We start from the raw sequence: 21,703 nt of genomic DNA, 5'->3' as shown, positions 1-21,703 counted from the left end.
ATGCACACGAAACTCTTAAGAACTCTGGTAAAATCGCAACATTAACCTTCCTGAGACAGAAATTTTTGATTCAGGCCATCCGACAAGTCGTGATATCAGTAACCCGGAAGTGCGTTGTCTGTCGATGAGTTTTGACCGGCATATCGAGCACCGGATTCACCGCCACTACCTAAAATGCGAGTCGATGACAGCCCACCGTTCGCCGTAACAGGCGTTGATTTAACTGGCGCATTGTCTATTCGAGAATTCTCCGGAGGTGAGAAGAATGTGTATATTTGCCTCTTTACCTGTGCCTCAACGCGTGCCGTACACTTCGAAGTGGTACCCAATTTGACCGAAGACGCGTTTATGAACGTTACCGACGATTCGCGAGCCGAAAGTTCATGCCACACACTGTTATGTCTGACAATTCAACTACATATAAAGCCGCATCCCGTCATTTACAGAAGTTAATACAGTCCCCATCCATTCAAAGGAATTTCTCTAACATGGGCATCACATGGAAGTTCATTCCAACAAGAGCACCTTGGTGTAGAGGCTGGTGGGAGAGGCTTATTGGTGATACTAAGTCAGCTGTCAAGCAGAAATTAGGTCGGTCATTTGCCACCTTGGAAGAGTTACAGACCATAATCGTGCAAATAGAGGTGATCATTAATTATCAATGATTAATGGTGGTCGAGTGGTAACACTCGGTTCCACCATTCCAGAGGTCCCCAGTTCAATTCCCGGCCGGGGCACTGAAAATTACAGAAATGCGTCAAGTGTATCCCACCAAACTAGAGATGTACTGGTATGAAACCCTGGAAATTCTGGCGTGTATCGGTGCTATACACTGAGCCCGTCAACTAACCAAGGGATCTATTCGCAAAGAGCAAGGGTATCGCACTGCTTGCTGTCTCTTCAGCAAAAACCAAAGGACCCCATTGAAAAAAGTGCTTGCACTTTCATCACGCAACGAGTCAGTCATTTCCGGAAACGTTGGCTTGGTGAGTATCTAACTTCACCCCGTGACCAGCACCGTAAGACAGAAACATTGACATCCGGAACTATGCATGTTGGAGACGTTGTCCATATCCATGACGACGGTCCGCGCTTGAAGAGGAAACTCGTGGTCGTGGAACAGCTGCTTCCGGGTAACGATGGACGTGTATGCACAGCAGTTGTTTGTTCCAGCCAAGGATTGTTGACGCGCCAAATTGCAAGACTTTATCGAATTGAGTACCAATAGACACGTTGTGACATTGTGATATGATTTTGATTGCAATCGAAATAATTGAAAAGGACATGTACAGGAATTATTTTCTTACATGACATTCATGATCGAAAAGCATGATTTAGAAATGACTGTTCTATTTACTTTGCTTTTAATGATAATTTACATAACTATTTGATGATGTTGTCATACGTTATATTGTTTTTTTCTATTTTTTACTTTTTGCGGCCCCCAGAATGTTGAGAATATGTAACGTCATGCTTTGCCGCCATGTGGCGCGTTAACGTCGACCGTCGATGACGGTAACGTCATTGTTATTTATATGATTTAAAAAGAGTAAATAAAGGATCAAACCGTATGACGCGTAGTTATTTCTAGGCAAAATTTCTCACAGTATTTAATGTCATTTATAGCTAAATGAAAACACATTTCGGTCAAGAATGCCATCTGAATTTCCACTGTTGTCGAGGTTTGGAAACCTCTTGAATGCTCAGCTCAACAATATGTGCAACCCGTATACCGGTGAGTTAGATATATGACATAAAATGAGTCTAGTGCAGTTGCCAGTAACAGTTAAAGAACGCTTGCTCTTTTGTTTCGGAAGCCATGAGCACACTCATATCTTATTAACTTTACCATTGAAAATGTGTTTACATACGTCTTTACGTTTACAACAAAATAACGCAATTTAAATAGTGATTGACACATTTTATTTATTCCTATAACATTTGGTGTGATGTAAGTCGATGCTGATATTCATTGTTATTTTTATATTAACGCAGACCAAAAAAGGCCGATTGGTTTTGTAGACCTTTTCCTCTTTGCCATACTATTTAACCGTCAACGGCTTGCAGAGCTCATGTGGAAACATTGTCAAGACAAACTTGGTTAGTGACATACCATATACTACACACTAGGTTTTTCTTCTATTTTGCAATTCTCAATTTGACAATTATTACATTGATCGCATACGCTGTAGTTTTTGGCCATATTGTATAGTTACATATCATAGGCACAGCCTTGGTTGCAAGTTCAGTCCTGAAAGCATTTGCAAACACAGCGGGACGTTGTCTGGAATCAGAACTGTCAACGGATCTCAGAAATCATGCCAGGTTTAGTCACGTTTAAATATATTAAAGATAACAAAATATGTAATATGGTAATATATTACGTAAATGTTGAACCTATTCATTGCCTCAATGGGAATGTATTGCAGGGGAATTATTTTTGTTCGTGAAATCAATGCCAAATGGACTAAAATTATAAGAGTTAAATTGTTTACTGATGTTTTACCCGTTTGGCTTACCACAAGTGAACTTTAAATTGCTACACATTTATATTTTGTAGGGATTATGAACGAAAAGCGAATGCTATCCTTACAGAATGTTACAAGACAGCCAAGACGAAGGCCCACGATATATTGATAAAAACACTCGAAAAACCATTTGATAAAATAAGGCCGTTAGAGTTTGCGAACAGTAATTACCTCAAGGAGTTTATGGGGCACGATTGTTGTCAGACGAAACTCAACATCATTTGGAGAGGAAATATTACAGTTGATATGCCCTGGTGGAAGGTATTTTGCTTAACATATTTGTGTAGGTCAATGATTGATGTGAATTCAACAATATGTAATCGTCTTTCTTTTTAATCGTGTAATCTACCACCGCATTAAAGATGGTTAAATGTTAAATAATTTATCATAAAGGATTTCTATGTGGAATCAATGCTTTTCAAATCAAAGGTTGTGTAGAGATTTGAACCATGTTACATTTGGTTTCTAACAGCAACCTATTTTAAGCTAAGACTGTGGTTATGTTTGACTGATCAATGGTTCGTGTTAATGACTTGTCTAAACTAAAGGCATGTCTTTTCTGTATTCCCCAAATAAATTATAACATTGTTTCCCTTTATTTAGCATTTGATTTTTAAAGAAAGGGAATAATGACTATAGGAATAATAAAACTCCATAAATATTATCACGATATACACTTGTTACCATCCACTAGTCCTTTTTAAAGGGAGGTTTCCATAAAAAAATATGACAAACACCACGCGTAGCCCGTTATTAATCACAAAATACACACACTTGTAAATGACCTGATATCACTTAAATTCAATTATGAAGCAATACAATATTAATATAAATTTAATATAATGACAATTCAATTTCAAAATGGTTTTATATCCAAAGACGAACACTTTAAGAACCCGTTATCATATAGTACACATTCCAGACCATTGTTATAGATCTTCGGGAAAAGAACTGTGAACACGCCAAAGTGCATAACAATACGTAAGTATTAAAGGGTCAAAATTAAATATAGATTTATCGTCAGGAAGTGCCTGGTATAAGAACCATTTATTTGTATACCTATTATAAGTTTTGGAGTTATTATCCTTTGCGTATTTATTTGTGTGTTTGCAGAACATAACAACATACTGCGTTTTCGTATAACTCGAAAAATCTCACATGTATTTAAATGTAAACGCCTTATAATGATTCTTAGCTTTGAGAGGAAGTGCAGAATAAAAGTACCGTCACTTTTTCTTTAACAGTATCAGAGGTTTGCCTTTTATTAGTGTTTTGTGCGCACTCTATACTTGATTAAATTGCAATTGAAGATATTAAGATGAAACTTCGTAGATCTAAAGATAACTTGTGGATATGTGCAGAATGCAAGAACTGTAACTCTCTCTTCCACTGTTTTTGAAGTTGTTACCTTTAATGTTTTCTTGTGCAGAACCCAACTAGAGTGCTATTTTGTTGTGCAGGCCATAACTCAAAATGTTGATTCAAATGAAACTTCTTATGTTCATAGAATATTTTTAGAAGAAGTGCGGAATACAAGAACCAACAAACTTCTTCGATATTTGTTGGATTATTGTCGTTTGTTTAATTTAATTTATAGATAGTAGTAAAACTTTACCATAAGTATAAATTTGATGGTTATGAAAATTCATATATCAATACAGGAAAATGAGATTTAAATATTTAAATTAATACATAAAACACGTCTTTTTATATCATTCCAATGAAAACATTCAACAGTTCTGTTGTTTGCCAATTTTGAATTTAAATCACACTTTTGTGCCAATATAATACTTCGGGCGAATTATGCACTTATTGTGACGGTAGTTGTTTCTGATCGTAATATTCATATCTTGTATCATTCTTTGTTATTCGTGAACGTTTTTTCGTTTCTATTTACGTTTTATTATTTAATAACATTTAAGAATCCAAACAGGGAGATTCGCATTGACGCAACTGACTCTATTAAACGATGTATGTTATAACAAATCACGACTGAGACAAAGCAAACGTTTTTGAAACAAAGACATTATATTTTCTAACAATAAATATAATAAACCTTTTGCCTAGTTCATGAAATAAATATCCTTGTTTAAATAATATATTATAAGGCATTCAACGATCTGCAACTTAAAAATGAAATAAAATAGATCATCGGTAGACGTTAATATACTAGATGTTTATGTTTTAGGTTCTCCTGGCGCTTTTCATGCCAATTTTCATAGTTTTGATCAAGTTCACCACGAATAATAAACCTTATACATTGTGCTGCAAGAAACACAAACAGGTTGGGTTTACTAAATTTTTATAAATGTATTGACACTAAACAATATATTTTATATGGTTACTTTTTAATTGCAAAGGTTTATCACAGTGTTTAATATACATGTTGTAATGTGTATTTGTATTGATCTATTACTGATATGTTATTTCAATCAAAAAGCGTAAACAAGTGTGAAGTTTTTACATATGTTTAAAACGAGCTGTCCTGTACACGGTGATTAAAGATTTCCAATTTTTAATAAAGTTAACAATTGTTTTAAGTTGAAAACCTAGCCAATATGTTTTGAAGTATTTTATGAATCCAGAAAGAAGAATCGAACATGAAGGAGCCGGAATTGGAAATGACCATGAACGGATCGGAACAGGAACCGAGCATAAAGGAACAGAAACAGGAACCGAAACGGAGAAAAATTGACTTTTATTTAAAAAAGTATCAATCGTCAAAGCCGCAGTTGTATTCTGTTGGTATTTTCCGCAAGAACCAAGAGGGAATTATACACATAACTGATGCCATATATTATTTGTACACAGCGCCTTTGTCAGTGTTCTCTTTAAACTTGGTAAGTTGTGCATTATATGATGGGGCTTTTATTTACCGCAAGCATTTTAAATGTATATAAATAAGGATTGTATTTTACATGCTTGCAACACACAAGATTATGATGACATATCATTATTCGATGGCGTGACAAAATTATATACAATTTTATTCCCGTTCTGTGTTATGTTTTGTGAAATTGTTTTTTATATAAACTGAATTCTTGTTTCAGCTGTCCTATGTGATTTTCATTATATGCTTCTCTTACTTCATCATCGTCGACCTGAATGAGGAAGCTTCCTTCAAGGAGTACATAATCTGGGGCTGGGTCCTCACAATGTTCTTTGAAGAAACGAGAGAGGTACACATGTCTATTTTGAACAACATGTTTACGGCTTATCTCTCTAACATCAGCTTTGTCTTCCATCTAAGAAAAACAACAACAAATTAAATACCCCTAATATTCATTGTCAGCTTAAACGGAAACATGCGTTTTTTATGTTTCTATTTCCAGTGTGTCAAGAATATAACGCCTGATGGGCTCTGGGGTCGAATAAAATATTGGTTTGGATCACAGTGGAATCAGTTTGACTGGGTCTTATACATGTGTTTTATCACGACTATTGCGATGAGATATACGCTTTCAGGAAATGACTTTCAGTATGTCCGCTTCGTATGCAGGTTTGTAAAATATCATGTATACTCACGGTGTAATATTTATTGTGAGATCTCATACAATAACACACCTAATTTATATTATTGTATATGGACTATCATTACAAAGGCGACATGCGTTTATTTTAGATTGTTTTCGGTATGACGCTTTTTTAAGGAGCCATTGTATATACCAAAAGCTTTAAATGGGATGTATTCGTTTCCGAAGTACAACTAATTAAAATGTAAAGGCATCAGTACACTTGAATAATTTACACTTATATTACCCTCAACATGATACCATGTCTTGTATGAATCGGGGTCGTAGGTTTTAGGTTACGGTCAAAATAAGAGTGAAAACGTAATCGAGGAGCATCCCCTAGCTCTGCTAATATCCTTGTATTTCTATTAGTAAATAGTGAAATAAATACCAATAATAGTAACAAATAGGAAAACCATAAATTACGTTTATCAGTGTATGTATATTTATTATGAATATATGAATGTGTTCTTGAATATTGATGTATTATGAACATCGCAGCAAAAACACATAAACGATCATTCCAGATTTATGATCCGAACTTTCGCATGTACTTAATTTAAGGCAAGTAGCCGATTGCCTGTACGAAACAGGCCAATAGAACACGGCGGTAACAAGTATTACGTACATCAGATACACACATGCATGTAATAAACTTGATTTTGCAGCGTCACCGTGGGACTGTTCTCCATGCGGTTTCTACAGGCATTTCTTGTAGCCGAAAACTGGGGTCCAAAATTAATTATGATCAAGAAAATGGTATGCCATCATATTCTGTCATTTTAATTTATATTATATTCTTCGTGTTTCGTTATTTTATTTTGCATTATACGTACACAAAATATATTTCTTGTTTTTCAGATGTTCGACCTGCTTATTTGGGCGGTATTCTTCTTTGTCTTTTTTGTCAGCTTTTGTGTTATGTACCAAGCCAACCTGTACCCAAACTCTCCAAGCTCCAAGCCTTTCTTCTGGGACAAGTTCTGGCACACAGCATTTTGGCAGATCTTTGGGGAGCTCTTTCTGGACGAAATTGGACGAGGTTAAGTAATATAATACATTGGGTTTCAAAATAAGAAAATTAGAAAATAACAAATAGAAAACTGCAATAATTTTATGATTTGATTTCTTTTTTAAATCTAAATTGTCCAAGGAAACGAAGACATTTTGATTTCAGACAATAAATATGTATCCGTAATGTTGCATAAACCTTTTTATTTACCGATAATATCACATTCAATCGATTGAATACTTCATAGGTGCCAATATACTATTGTGTGTATCTAAGTGTTAAAATTGAGCAAAATATTTATGGAATGGACAAGAATAATTCCTTGATCAGTTATTGTCATTTAACGTTTGATACAGATGTTTATCCCAATCGATTGCTTGGGAATTTCTCCACATGTTTTATAATCTGTTTTTGTTTAGATTTACATTAAAACAAATCCATGTGATAATTTGATGTAATGGTAATCATATGATTAATGTTGTAGGGCCGCCGACTGTAAATTGCACAACAGATGAGAGCGTTTGGAGACCGCAAGGCGGTACAGATCGTTGTCCAACAGACACCCACATGGTTGGGTTCCTTGGAGGCATTTACATGATTTTGACTAACATACTTCTCAACAATTTGCTGATTGCAATGTTAAGGTACAATGAATGGTCATGGGTTGCTTAAATACGAATTAGCACTTATTTTTAAGCATTTATTTGTCGAAATAATATGTATTTTTTCATTGTAAATTGCATTTAAAATGCATCGTTTATTACCAGTTTAGCTCACCTAAGCACAACTCGCTTATGGTGAGCTTTTCGGATACCGTGATTTCCGTCGACCGTCCGACCATTCGTTAGTGTCCGTCAACCTTCGTCCGTCCGACCGTATGGCAGTGCGTCTGTCAATGCTTATGTCAATCTTTTCTTCTAACGACCTATTCTCCTGCACCTCGGGGTACAATTTAACGGAAATACACAGGAATGTTCCTTTGGTAGTTCTCTATAAAAATTTACAATACCGTTCCAGTCTGTTTATTTATTAGGTCAAGGGTCCAAAACAAAGGGGTTTGAAAAACGAAAACTTAAATATTCTTCTCTAAAACCACACGTTCTGATGTTTAATATTTGGTAAGTAGCGTGGGATAATAATCTTTAACAAAGTCTGTGCAAATCATGCCCCTGTGGTAAAAACTGATCCTGCCCCGGGGCTACCTGTTTTACATAGACTTATATAGGGTATACTTTAAAATCTTCTTGTTTGAAACAGCAAAACCCAAGGCTTTCATATTTGGTATGTAGCATCATATAAGGATCCTCTACATAGGCTGCTCAAATTATGCCCGTGGGGTCAAAACAGACCCCGCTCCATAGGGCCACAGTTTTACATTTACTTATATAGGGAAAACCGTTAACAATCTTCTTGTCTGAATCCACGAAACCGATGGCTTTCATATTTTGCATGTGTTATCATCTGCAGGTCCTCTAAGAAGTATTTCCAAACTAAGATCAAAATTTGCCTCGCCGCTTGGGTCGCCAATTTTAAATAGACTTCCATAGAATATATTGTTACAATAGTCTTTTCTGAAACCGTAAAGCCAAATGCTTTCCTATTTGGTATGTGCATCATCTAGCAGTCCTCCATAAGATTTGTTCACATAAATCCACTGGGATCAAAACTGGCTTCAAACCAGTTTAACATTGACTCAAAGAGGGAAACGTAAAAAAATCTACAAGTCTGAAACCTTATTGAGCATGGCTTACATATTCATTATGTAGCATTATCTTGAGGTCTTCTTCAAGCTTTGTTCAAAAATGCCCCTGGGCTCAACAGTGACCGGCCCTGGGGTCACCTGTTTTTCATTGACTGATACCGGGGGCATATTTAAAAATCTTCTTGTGTCAAACCGCATAGCCCATGGATTTTATATTTGGAATGTAGCATCATCTAGAGGTTTACAAGGTTAATGCAATTCATGAACCTGACCTACAAAATGACAAAGGACACATTTATAATATGAACACATAGCAGAAATAAAAATAAAATCTCTAAAACAATAAGGCCCAGGCCTTTGATAAAGCTTTGGGATTATAAGCTGGCCACTTACCAGGAGTAACATGATTTATTGAAATTTTGTAACATTTTTTTTTTGTAAAATCCTTTAACATGACAAGACCCAGATGTGTAAATACTGGTAGTTAGCATCGTTTAATTGTCCCCTACAAAGTTTGCTCAAATGATGCCCTTTTGGTCAAAAGTAACCCAAAACCAGGGGTCTCAAGTATAATACCTCTGAGTTAAAGGTCATCAGATGAGCGTTGAAGGACTCTAATGTTCTCCTTGTTATCTTACAGCCACACATTCGCAAATGTTCAGGAGAAGTCGGGCCATATCTGGAAGTTCTACTGTTACGGAATTGTACGTGAATATTACTCTAGACCCGTGCTTTTCCCTCCATTGATAATTCTGGTTCACATTTGTCGTACAATACGATATGTGGTTTCTCGTTGTGGAGATACGTACGATGTGTACGACAGCGAATTTCGTAAGTAACAATGTACTGTTTAAATTTTTACTTATAGTTGTTAGTGTTAAAAACGAACACATGCTTTTTGAGTGAGCCTTTTGGAAAGAAAATAGGAGGAAGATTATAATTAGGCACGTATAAAATGACATTTCTTTGTGAAAGGTTTCTGTCTGCATATGTGCATTTTATTAAAAATTGTTTTAGACGTTTGGTTCATTTGTGATTACTTTTGGGATAATTGTGAAGTTCGGCTAGCCCTCACACTAGTTTAAACCCCCATGTTTTGTACTGACCCAATGCGTTGATCCCAGTTTTAATCAATTTATGTTTATAGTTGGTGTTCTGTTATAAAAGGAGTGGATAAGAACAAGAATTTCTCTCCTGATATAGTTTGCTATATGAGGTTCGAGAAATGCCATTCTTCCCTCTGTCTGGCCGGCGGTCAGTATCAGTTTCGTGTCAACTCCATGTCTGTTATGACTTTTGGTTCAAATGCCATTGTGAATATGTGCAGAAAGAATGAGTCAGTCACGTTAGCGCTAGGTCAATTTCACACGGGAAGGTAAAATATTCCAACCTCCATTTCATGCCCGCTTCATACCTGATATGCCTTTGAAAACTTGTCATGAAACTTGGCTCACTCGAATCTTTGCATTATTGAAGCAGTTTGCAACAGACATGAGACAGTCACGCCACCTTAAGGTTAAAGTCAACCTTTAAGGTGTATACTGCTCTGTCTCGTATACTTTTTATAAAACCAATTAACCAAGCATCATGTATTATTGTGTTTGTTTGTTATAATTGAAAAAAAAATCACTTTTTAAATATTAACAACACGAATTACAAAAAATACGTCATAAGTCTATTTATGTTTTGTTTAATAACTAATATGTCACTTTTTTGTTTATCCCCCGTGTTTATATTAAGTCAATATCCGTGTGTTGCTTTGTTCAATAAAAATACTTATAAAACAATACTTTATTCACAGGACTAAAGGACATAGAAGGGTTTTACAGTAAACATTTACTGAAATTTGCTGATGCTGCAGCTAAACGGTGTCTTAAACAGAACAAGAATGCAAAGACATAAGAATTTTAAATCACGCGGAAGAAATTATATACACGAACTTGAAGCAATTATATACACGACCGTAAAATAATGATATAAACGATCGTGAAGCAATGCCATACAATTCTTACAACAATGATGCTCCATCTGCAACAGCAGGAGAGAAACTTCATCGTAGCACATAGTATATTATTTATAAGACATAATCAATTTGCAATATAGTGCGACAAAGCACACTCGCACAACGCAATTATATGTGTGTTATTTTATAATAATTATTACCTATTCATCACTTTATTAGGCCACAATTTGTGTTGTGTATATATACAAAAATCGTGATTAGTGTTAGAGCATATTGGTTCTCTTTGTTACTTAAGAAATGAATCGCAACGCGTTGGAATCACATTTGATAATGCGATAAATTGTGTACATTGTGTGTTATGTATATGCAATTGGTCTTTATCATAAATAATGTTCCAGTAAACGTTCAAATATAATTGCTATCTTAGTATTGTAAGTGTAGTTTTTAGTTATTATTCGTTTATTAAAATATTCTATAGATACTAGTATTAAAACACATTTTACTAGGAATGATTTTTAACATGATTGTTTATGTAAGGATTTATTGTGATTGAATTTGAATTTATGTGGTTTTTGCATGCTACTATATCATATGTCAAATATATAACGTATGATAATGTGTTGACAAATCTTTAATTTAAAATAATACCACATTTGAACACATTTTAATAGTTTGCCTTATGCTCGAAAATCAGATACTTTCCACCAATGTTATGAACATATCATATGTGTATAATATTGTTTTGATAAATACAATCGCTCAATGATTGATTGATCCAAGAAGGTTTAAACTTTTTCATAACTGACTTCTAATTATTGCACGACACAAAAAAACTACTATTCTCACATAACATAGCCATGTATCCTGAACCACGATAATTTCACAATAATAATTAACAAAAAATCTTTAGTAAGCTTGTCGGCGTTGAAATTTATACTGATGTCATTTTCGTCCAAAATAAACATCAACACGACACAGATGTTTTCCTTTTATAATATGCTATTTTTTGAAGACCATGGTCGATATGTTATTTGAGACTAATAACTTAATCATTATTTATACCTGAACCGTGAATAATGTAATCATGCAAAACCTCTCAGTTATATCAGTAAAAATAATCCAATAACAACGGTGATTGTCTTTAAAAAAAGTGATTCATGAATTTTCCGGCAAATTTAGCAAAATCAAACTGTATGAAAATGATAGCTTGAGTAAATGAAAATAAGTTTATATCAGACAGATGTATACATATCGATTTATGTTATAATATATAAAATCATATACACATCACTAGTGTCGAAAATATTGTAGTCATGCTAGTTTATTATATAAAATAAATTGTTAAACATTGTTTCAACATATTATAACACTTTTGTCACATTATTTAAAAAAAAGTATTTACCATTATATATGATACAACATGTATATGATTAGTTAGGATAAAGATGCTATTATAAGTTAGCTTAGGCGGTAATAGAGGGGCAAAACGGCGTACGCCCCCCTCCCCCTACCCCTCACATTTTTTTCTTTCAAGATTAGATTTGTTTTCAATCAAGATTTTTTTTTCTTTACTATTCAATACATTTATACAGTCTATTTACAGTAAGTTTTTATGAAGCATATATTGTTGTCGTATGTATATAACAATCGCTTAACTGCTCCTTTTAGTTGATAAAATAAACTTTCCTTTAAACACACAATTATCATGTGAGCTTGTGCCAATTGTATGCTATTACATTCAATTTGAAACGTTCTGTTTTTGAATGGTTGAAAATGTTTAAATGGTTTAAACAGTTAGGCCCCAACCACCTCCTCCTTGACCCAAAGTCTGTAACCGCGCCTGATAAGTCTTAATAAGTCTTACAAGATTACCACAATTTAACTATAAATAAACACGTACAGTAAATTTATTATTATTCATTAAATTTAACGTTTGCCTCAAATATATATTCCTCCTTATGCTGTTTAAATCTGTTTAAATGAACACAGCAGCGCCAGCCCAGCTAAAATTAATTAATGGTTGGAGAATTCGGTTACAACCTGCTAAAACATTTTCAAATCGAACAAGAAGGAAATATAAACTCGATCCAATTTAATCTTATTTTGTTTACCTATTATTTGCAAATAGCACATATCTACTATTTTTAATTTCAACATCATGATATTTGTTTAAACCATAATGTACATTCTCTTATGATATTGTGTCCGGAGTTTCATTGTTTTTATTATTTGTAAAACCGAGGAAATATTTTGTTTAAGGCTTTATTATGTAGGATGTATATGTTTTATTAATTTTTATATGTTTTACATTGACCATGTAAACTCTATTGTTTGCCTTTTTTGTTAAATTATGACGTTAAGCAACTATACAATTTGTAATCGATTTCGTTATTCATCTACTAATACAATTCCCTTTTCTCTTCTCGTTCATTCTATCTCCTCGTTTTTTTCAACATGTTGCAGTTTGACTAATACAGATGATGTTCTTAAGACATTTGTATTAATATACGCATATTTACATCTTGCAACTAAAAACATCTTTTGACGGCCACACACTGTGTGAGAGTCAGTTTGAAGATAAGTATAATAAATAAAATGTGAGTATGTCAATAGGTGTTTGATTGTTCAGATGAGTGTAGACGGATGCACTGTTTAATATAAGTAGTTTCGATATAGATTACAAACAATAACTAAGCATGTCAAAAGATTCAATTACCAGTTTGAAAACTCGTGAAGTATGTAGTATGTCTTGTGACACACTCAATCTTGTATCTTGAAGTATAGTGAATAATGCAGTATCTCGTACTTACTTTTTAATGAAATTGAGCGTTTTTTTCTAATACATTATTATTTACGTATGGATTACACAACGTCTGTTGTTATATTTTAAAAGAAAATAATATTAACAACAGATGTTAATAATCATGTTTAGTTGTTATTTGGTATTTGCATATGTGTGTTTAATGGCTATTCAGTGTAGTAATAGTGGATATTTCAGTATTTGGGAATACAACTAATAATATATGGAACTTCTCTTTAGTTCTTTGATACTATTCTATTTATCGGCCTGATAAAGTCAGTGAACTGTTACACCATCTATAATAATATAATATATTGAGTATTCTTCAAGACCCAAGACCTTTATGTGCATATTTAAAATAATTTACATAAACGTGTATTTGAAAAAAAACTGTATAAAACGACCTCATGCATTTTGATACAGACCGCTTTTTCAAGAAAATATTTACAAATATGTTATTTGATCAATGTTTGCTGTGAAACAGTTGATATTTATGAAGAATATAGCGACAAATTTAACATTATACATACAGAAAACATTCAATGAAAAAGATCTCTATGCTTGATCATTTGTAAAGGGCTTACTAGACCCTTACCGATGTAAACTGAGATGTAAACTGAGATGACAGTATCGATACCTCATGTCCTTCCGTGAGTCGGTCTGTCAATGTGTCGGTCTTTTCAAAAGAACCTGGACCCCGTGATAACTCAACAAATACTAACGCTATCTGGATAAAGGTCCATATGCAGGTTATTTCGGTAGTGGTTAAGCAAACTTTGCGACTCTTGATACGTCAAAAAGTAGTTAAGCTAGGTTGGTGAAACCTGGTATATGCAAAGAGGTCGATACGAACAATTGGCACATTCAGATATTTCCGTGTATCCGTTTGTCGTCCGTCTGTCCGACCAAAACATCTGCATCCTACGATAAGTCAAAAAGTACTTAAGCTAAGTTGATGAAGCTCAGTATGTGGTAAGATGGCCATCTAGGAAATAAGCACGTTATTTCAGTATTTTCGTGAGATCAAATTTGCGGTTCTATAGTCATCAAAATATCTTGCCGGAGATTAAATGTATTACTTGCGATTATATTATATGCATATCACATATATTAACTTGTCATATATTTAACTATTTTTAAAAATGACATTAACTGAGATTAAAAAGTACGTGTTTATGAAAATGATACACCAGCGCGTGCACTAAAACTCTCCATTGTAAAACAAGCTCAACTAAAGCAGCAGAGAAATAATTAAGCATTTTCGCTTTACAAGTTCAAGTTAGACAAAACTCCATTAGGGAAGTCCATGTCAATCTTGTAATATGACCATTTAACACATCATTTATACCGCCATATTTTATCAAATTTGATTTCAAAATAAATCAAGGTACGAATGTGCGCTCAAATAATACGAACATTTAATTTGTGTAATTGTCACATTTGTTTCTTAGAACTCGTATCTCACTCTGTAAAATGAGTTAAGTTTTTAAGTTTGTATACCAATTTGTTCAATAAACAATATACGGACTAGGTAAAACACTGTTCCCAGTTAGATTCCTGATCTCAATGTACGCTCTTAATCTCTGACCTTGAGCCTGTCTGCGACACACTGGTGTTTTTTTCAAGTCTCATTGCTATTTTTTTTTAAATCCTATTCATCTTATAGCTACTTAAGCCAGAACAGTAATTGTAACATTTGACCACAACGAATGACCGTGATGTTAGACCTACAAAACTAGTTCAAATTATCGATACTCCATCTCATAAAGGCAAACATGTGCGCATTGTTAAATACCTCTAATCGTGGTCAATGTAAGTACAGAGAAAGCACTACGGAATGAAGAACGAAAAACGAAGTGAGAATTTCGCCCCTGCATCTGCGACCTTTGAAATCACGTAAACTGACATGAAATATGTTAACTAGTATGAATTGTTTTTTGTATGCACATAAGCATTGAACCAAAGGTGCGCACATTGATGCGTTTTTGTATTTCACAATAGATAATTATTCCAGATAGGCGTTTAAAAAAATTCTCACATCAAACAGTAAACCGCACATGAACGATTTAATTACAGAACAAATCATAAAGTAAATGTAAAACCAGTTTCATCTAGTTTCTATTGTATCAGCGATTCGTCAGAATAAATATATAACTATTTAGGAAACAACAACAGCACTTAGCGTGTCATCCACATGTGTTTATACATGAATGTTGGTGCTCAAAATACGTACTAGGTTATTAGTTGAACGGGCCGTCGATGTATTTCAGTATATAGTTGTTGTTTTTGTAAGTAGACGGGTCATGAACTTACGGAAGCCGAACAGATTCGAGTTAGAAGTCAGGTGTTAAATATAAGATTTTATAATTTATAAATTAGATATAAGATGTTAAAAGTTAAATATATCGTTGAACGCATGTAAAGAAAACCGTCATTTTGTATCCCGTTCAGACATTGAAAGAATATCACATTCACGGTAAGTTAAAATGTGCATTTTTGAAGTCACACTATGCGTGGAATTAGTTTCATTTACATTTTGCTCGATCCATATTTTTGAAAGAGACACCATATAGCGTTTTGCAATTTTGAAAAAGTTGAAAGTACCAGAGTGTAGAGCATACTTACAGTGATTCACTATGAAAAGGTCTGTCCTCCGCATAATTAGAATGAAAATACATCATCCATTATAATGATTTTTAAAACCCCTGCATTATTGGTTATCTACTGGTTTCATTATTATATGTTATCTCATCAAATCACACAAACAATGAGGATATCTAGTTATCAGAAACACGGCATATTTCACTTATTTTAGATTCATGACATATTATGTATGCCATCCCAATACTTTAAGTCCGGCGGTCACATGTCCTTACGGACAAATGTCATCCAGCTAATAATGATGGAGTACGGTTCGCGTTCAAACTCAGATTAATTAGGTGCCTACAAAATAATCACTAGGTGCCTAATAATTTTTTTCGAGGTTCTAGAAAAGAACTGTGTATATGCCTGCCTAGTATTTAGTACCAATCGGATTGTTAACGATTTTTAAGCTTTATGATCGTGTAACTACGATCTGGTATCTAGTTGCCATTTAGTAGGTTTCTACTAACTCTCAAAAACGTTGTAATATAACATTTCCTCGGGAACGAAATATACATCCAAAACATATTGCGCTCTCGGCGTTGGTTGTTAGGGTGTACATTGCATTCCTGAAACCTGAAAGGTGATGGTTGAGGTGCAGATTGCATTATTGAAGGTGTTGGTTGGGGGAGCATATTACATTTCTGAAGCTGGTGGTTGGGGTGCACATTTCAATTCCTGAAGTTGGAGGTTGGGTTGCATATTGCAATCCTGAAGGTGGCGGTTGCAATGCATAGCTCATTCCTTGAAGTGATGGTTTGGGTTCATATTACATTATGAGGTGGTGGTTGGAGGCATACTAGTATTGCGTTCCCGGGGTTGATAGTTGAGATCCATATTCACCATGTGGTGCATATAGCTTTCCTTGTGGCGGTTGGGGTGGTACTTGCGTTCCTGGGGGTGGGGAGTTGAGTTGCATAATGCATTCCTGAAGATGTTGGTTGCGTGCATATTGCGTTCCAAATGGTTGGTAGATGTGATGCCTATTGCATTCCCGCAGATGGTCGTTGGAATGCATAGTGCAATCCTGAAGACAATGATGAGGAAGCAAATTGAAAACCGGGGGGGGGGGGGGGAATGGGGTGCATATTACGTATTTATGGGACTATTGTTGTGTGCATACTAGTGTTGCGTTCCGGGTGTGGTGGTTGGGTGTATATTACGTTCCTTTATGGATGGTTGTGTACACATTGCGTTCCCTTTTGTGGTGGATTGGTGTATTTTGCATTGTTTCGGGTGGTGGTTGGGTACATATTGCGTTCCCGAGGGTATTTGATAGGTAAATATTGCGTTTTCGTGAGAAGAGTTTGCGGTGTATATTGCGTTCCTGTGTGTTAAGTATGGATATCTATTGCGTTCCCATTGGGGGTAGTTGGGTGCATGCTGCGTTACTGGGAATGGTGTCGGGGTGAACTCTGCGTTACTTGGGATGATGGCGGATAGCAAACTGCCTTCCTGTGGACGTTTTCGGGCTGCATATTGCGTTCCCGGAGGTAGCGCCGGTGTGTATATTGCGTTCCTGGAGGTCGTGACGGTGTGCATATTGCGTTTCTGGGGTTTGTGGCGGGATGCATATTGTGTTGCTAGGGTTGGTTGCGAGGTGCATAATTCGTTTCTAGAGTGGGTGGCGAGGTGATATTGCATTAATGAAGTTGGAGCCGGATCGTTCTAGGAGACGAGCGCAATATGCATATTCAGTTTCTGGAGGCGGTCCCAGGCTAAATTTGCATTGCAAAGGGGTGAAGACGAGGCGTATATTGCGTTCCATGCGGTGGTGATGTTGTGCATGTTTCGTTCTAGGGGGTAAAGGGGTTTTTACATTGAGTTATTGGAGGTGGTTGTGGGGTGAATATGGCATTCATTGGGCCGGTGGTGTCATGCATATTGTATATCTCGAGGTTGTTCGTTCATTGAGGTGGTGGAAAACGTTCAAATATCGTTAAAGGGGAGTGGTACTGGTATGCATTCCCACTTACAATAAGAAGTTGCCGGGATGCATAAAGCATTTCGTAGGGTTGGAGACTCCGTTCATATTGTCTCCTCCAGGTGTTCCCGAGGTGCATATTGCGTTCCAGGGGATGGTACTAGGGTGAATATTGGGTTATCGACGTTCCTTGAGGTAGTACCGGGGTACATATGACTTTACAATGATGATTGCAGGGTGCATATTGCGTTCTCGGGTTGGTTGCTGGATGCAATTTGCGTTTCAAGGGGGGAGGTGGTGGTGGGGTGCATACTTCGTTACGGGGGCTTGTGAATGGACAAGAAGTTCGTTTCCATGGCATAGGAGGTGGCGGGTTTATTATTTGTTCCCCGAATGGAGGTGGGATGCATATTGCGTTAACGGGAGGAGATGTACATATAACGATCACGAGTTTGTGGCGGGGGACATATTGCGTATAGCGAACCGGCATTTTCAAAAACCGTACGTGCGCGAAAAATCGTCCAAAGTAAAACTTCCGATCCAACGAAAAAGAGAGAAAGAAACTGACCAAGAAAGACAGGTATTCAAAGTAATCATGTTGGTTCACGCATGATGCATGAGTATGCCAAAATAACAGCATGCCGACCGTCATTTGAAATAAAAGTCCAATTTCTAAAAGTGGGTGGGGTATAGTACTACTGAACTGACGATGTTCTACGGGCAATTCTCACCTGTCCCTAGTCTCCCCGTAAGCATTTTCCATCTAGTTTTTTTTTCAATTTCAAAAGGTCAATTTCTTTTTTCAGAAGATCTATTCTGAATTATTTGATGCTCTGTTCGGACTCCCTCAGGGCGCAAGACCGTTCTACTTGTAGACTAGTGTCTAACTTGAAGAATACTCCCCATTTATTCTAATAATTGCAGAAATAAGGGGAAAAAGCCATAAGTTTGACATTGTCAAAGTGTTAATTAGGTTCCTGAGTTAGAAAATTAAATCATGGCCCTATATTTTATTGCTGAATAAAATTTGCATGAGATTTTTTTTTATTATTGAATCAAACCAATCATTTCTGTACTAGAACGATTGTGTCTATTCCCCTATTTTTGCCTTCCTGTACATCGGTATTTGGCCACTTTCGGATTTTTACGAAGGTATAATTAAAAAAAGATTGTGTACCTTATATAATTCTTATATAATGTCTTCTTACATCTCTATTCTTGATTTTGCCATTGTGTCTAAATTCTGGAGACAATTCCTATGCGAAAACATATTTTTATCGTGCGTTAAACAGGTATATAATAAATCATTTTATTATATACCTGTTTAGTGCTTTTAACAAAATACAGGTTGTATCAATCGTTGAAATAAATCCCGTATTATTCTACTCGTTGCTTTTCGATTCCGTATTTCCATACTAGCCGGATTACTTTCTTCGACCCATGTAATGACGTCACATTACGCGCACCGGAAATAGGAAACCCCAATTTTATATTACGAAATATATTACGTAGAACATCCTATGACGTCATTTCTTTGACGAAACACAATAGTTTTATTTTAACTCTCTGGAATATAAGGACATGTCGGACGTGGTGTTTTTTTAACAGTAAACTGTTTGTTTTAAACATCGAACGAATGCAAAACTTATTTCGGAGTGTGTGTTTTGCATGCATAAATGTAAATTTCGATAGGAATACAATAAAATAGTGTGGTTTAAACTAAGTTTCGATAATGACATGGACGAGTAGAAGTAGAAGTGCATATCGTTTCAACGTTTTTGTTATAAACATTTGATTAAAGGTGTCAACTTAATTGTTATAAACATTGGATTAACGATGTCATTAAGGTAAGCGTGTTGGAAACCTGTGTTTTCCCGGTTCAATAGTTTACAAGTTAATTTACTAAACTGTATTCATATGCGTCTTATATAAACTATGGCGAACCGTTTTAGTAAATGTTTTGTCAGTTTTGTTAAAGCAAAAAGACATACAATTGCTAAATGTTTTCGTTAGTTCTTGTATATAATAAAAGGAATATAACGATAGTCAATTGTTCCAAGAGTTTGTATCAGTCTCGTGGCTTGTGCTATTTCGCATCACACGAGAGGCGGAGCTAGTTTGTACGGAATCCGGATAGGGCCAAGTTGAGTGTCGCGTTTCGACCTTCGAGGTCGACACACGACATTCAAGCGACATTCTCTCGACGCACGATACGACGCGCGACAATCGTGCGACAATCAAGATTTGAGTGTCGCATATCGCGCTGGGTTTTAGAAAACAAAATATCGCAGATTATCTTGACTGTCGACTGAATTGTCGCGCGTCGTATCGTGCGTCGAGAGAATGTCGCTGGAATGTCGCTTGAACATCGCTTGAATGTCGTGTGTCGACCTTCTAGCGCGACACTCGACATTCTCTCGACATTCTCTCGACGCACGATACGACGCGCGACATTCAATATGATGTATCGCGAAAATGTCGCCTGCCGACCTAACAATCACTAGGTCGACACACGACATTCTTTCGACGCACAATACGACGCGCGACATTCTCTAGACGCACGATATGACACTCGACACTATATCGAGAAAATATCGCGCAAGTGTCGGTTGTCGACCCAACAACCCCTAGGTCGACACACGACATTCTCTCGACGCACGATATGACGCGCGACAATATCTCGACGCACGATATGACACTCGCACGGAATCCGGATAGGGCCAAGATGATTGTCGCGTGTCGACCTTCGAGGTCGACGCACGACATTCAAGCGACATTCTCTCGACGCACGAAACGACGCGCGACAATCATGCGACAATCAAAATTTGAGTGTCGCATATCGCGCTGGGGTTTAGAAAAAAAATATTGCAGAAAATCTTGACTGTCGACTGAATTGTCGCGCGTCGTATCGTGCGTCGAGAGAATGTCGCTTGAATGTCGCTTGAATGTCGTGTGTCGACCTTCGAGCGCGACACTCGACATTCTCTCGACGCACGATACGACGCGCGACATTCAATATGATATATCGCGAAAATTTCGCCTGTCGACCTAAAAATCACTAGGTCGACACACGACATTCTCTCGACGCACGACATTCTCTCGACGCACGATATGACACTCGCGCGATATATCGAGCAAATATCGCGCAAGTGTCGTATGTCGACCGGTGTGGGAGTTTTTTTTTTCATCTGCAAGCAAGGTGTTATAGAAACTTTTTCAGCTTAAGTAAAAATAGCGGCATCTAGTAGCAGCAATAACAGCAGCAGCAGCAGCAACAGTAGCAGCAGCAGCAGTAGCAGCAGCAGCAGCAGTAGCAGCAGTAGTAGCAGTAGCAGCAGTAGCAGCAGTAGAAGTACTAACAGTATTAGTAGTTGTTGTAGTAGTAGTAGTAGCTGCAGTAGAAGCAGTAGCAGCAGCATCAGTAGCAGCAGCATCAGTAGCAGCAGCAGCAGAAGCAGCAGCAGCAGTTTTAGCAGTAGCAGCAGTAGCAGGAGTAACAGCAGTAGCAGCAGTAGCAGGAGTAGCATCAGTAGCAGTAGTAGCAGAAATAGCAGCAGTAGTAGTAGTAGACGTAGCAGTAGTTGTAGTAGCAGTAGTAGTAATAGTAGTAGTAGTAGTA

General features: G+C 36.3%; 2 protein-coding genes across 2 annotated transcripts in view; both read left to right on the top strand.

Annotated features, from left to right (window-relative positions):
• Positions 1-21,703, top strand: part of LOC127867317 (transient receptor potential cation channel subfamily M member-like 2) — a 418,942-nt gene that overhangs the window by 10,474 nt on the left and 386,765 nt on the right. The window lies entirely within an intron of this gene.
• LOC127867321 (transient receptor potential cation channel subfamily M member-like 2) lies at positions 6,909-11,208 on the top strand. The gene is made up of 4 exons (XM_052408407.1): positions 6,909-7,082; positions 7,537-7,696; positions 9,395-9,585; positions 10,556-11,208. Exons 1-4 carry the CDS (start codon positions 6,962-6,964, stop codon positions 10,654-10,656), a joined length of 573 nt encoding a protein of 190 aa, XP_052264367.1. The 5' UTR covers positions 6,909-6,961; the 3' UTR covers positions 10,657-11,208.

Source organism: Dreissena polymorpha, chromosome 2 (genome assembly GCF_020536995.1).
Source record: "Dreissena polymorpha isolate Duluth1 chromosome 2, UMN_Dpol_1.0, whole genome shotgun sequence".
Classification (NCBI taxonomy): domain Eukaryota; kingdom Metazoa; phylum Mollusca; class Bivalvia; order Myida; family Dreissenidae; genus Dreissena; species Dreissena polymorpha.
Note: the sequence above shows the minus strand (reverse complement) of the source record. Positions and strands in the feature narration are given on the sequence as shown.

What these genes read in the sequence shown, in the direction of transcription:
- LOC127867321 (XM_052408407.1), top strand. Translation starts at nt 6,962, where the DNA reads ATGTACCAAGCCAACCTGTACCCAAACTCTCCAAGCTCCAAGCCTTTC. An exon ending in TCTGGACGAAATTGGACGAG is followed by an intron (nt 7,083 to 7,536) that starts GTTAAGTAATAT and finishes TTAATGTTGTAG; the next exon opens with GGCCGCCGACTGTAAATTGC. An exon ending in TTGCTGATTGCAATGTTAAG is followed by an intron (nt 7,697 to 9,394) that starts GTACAATGAATG and finishes GTTATCTTACAG; the next exon opens with CCACACATTCGCAAATGTTC.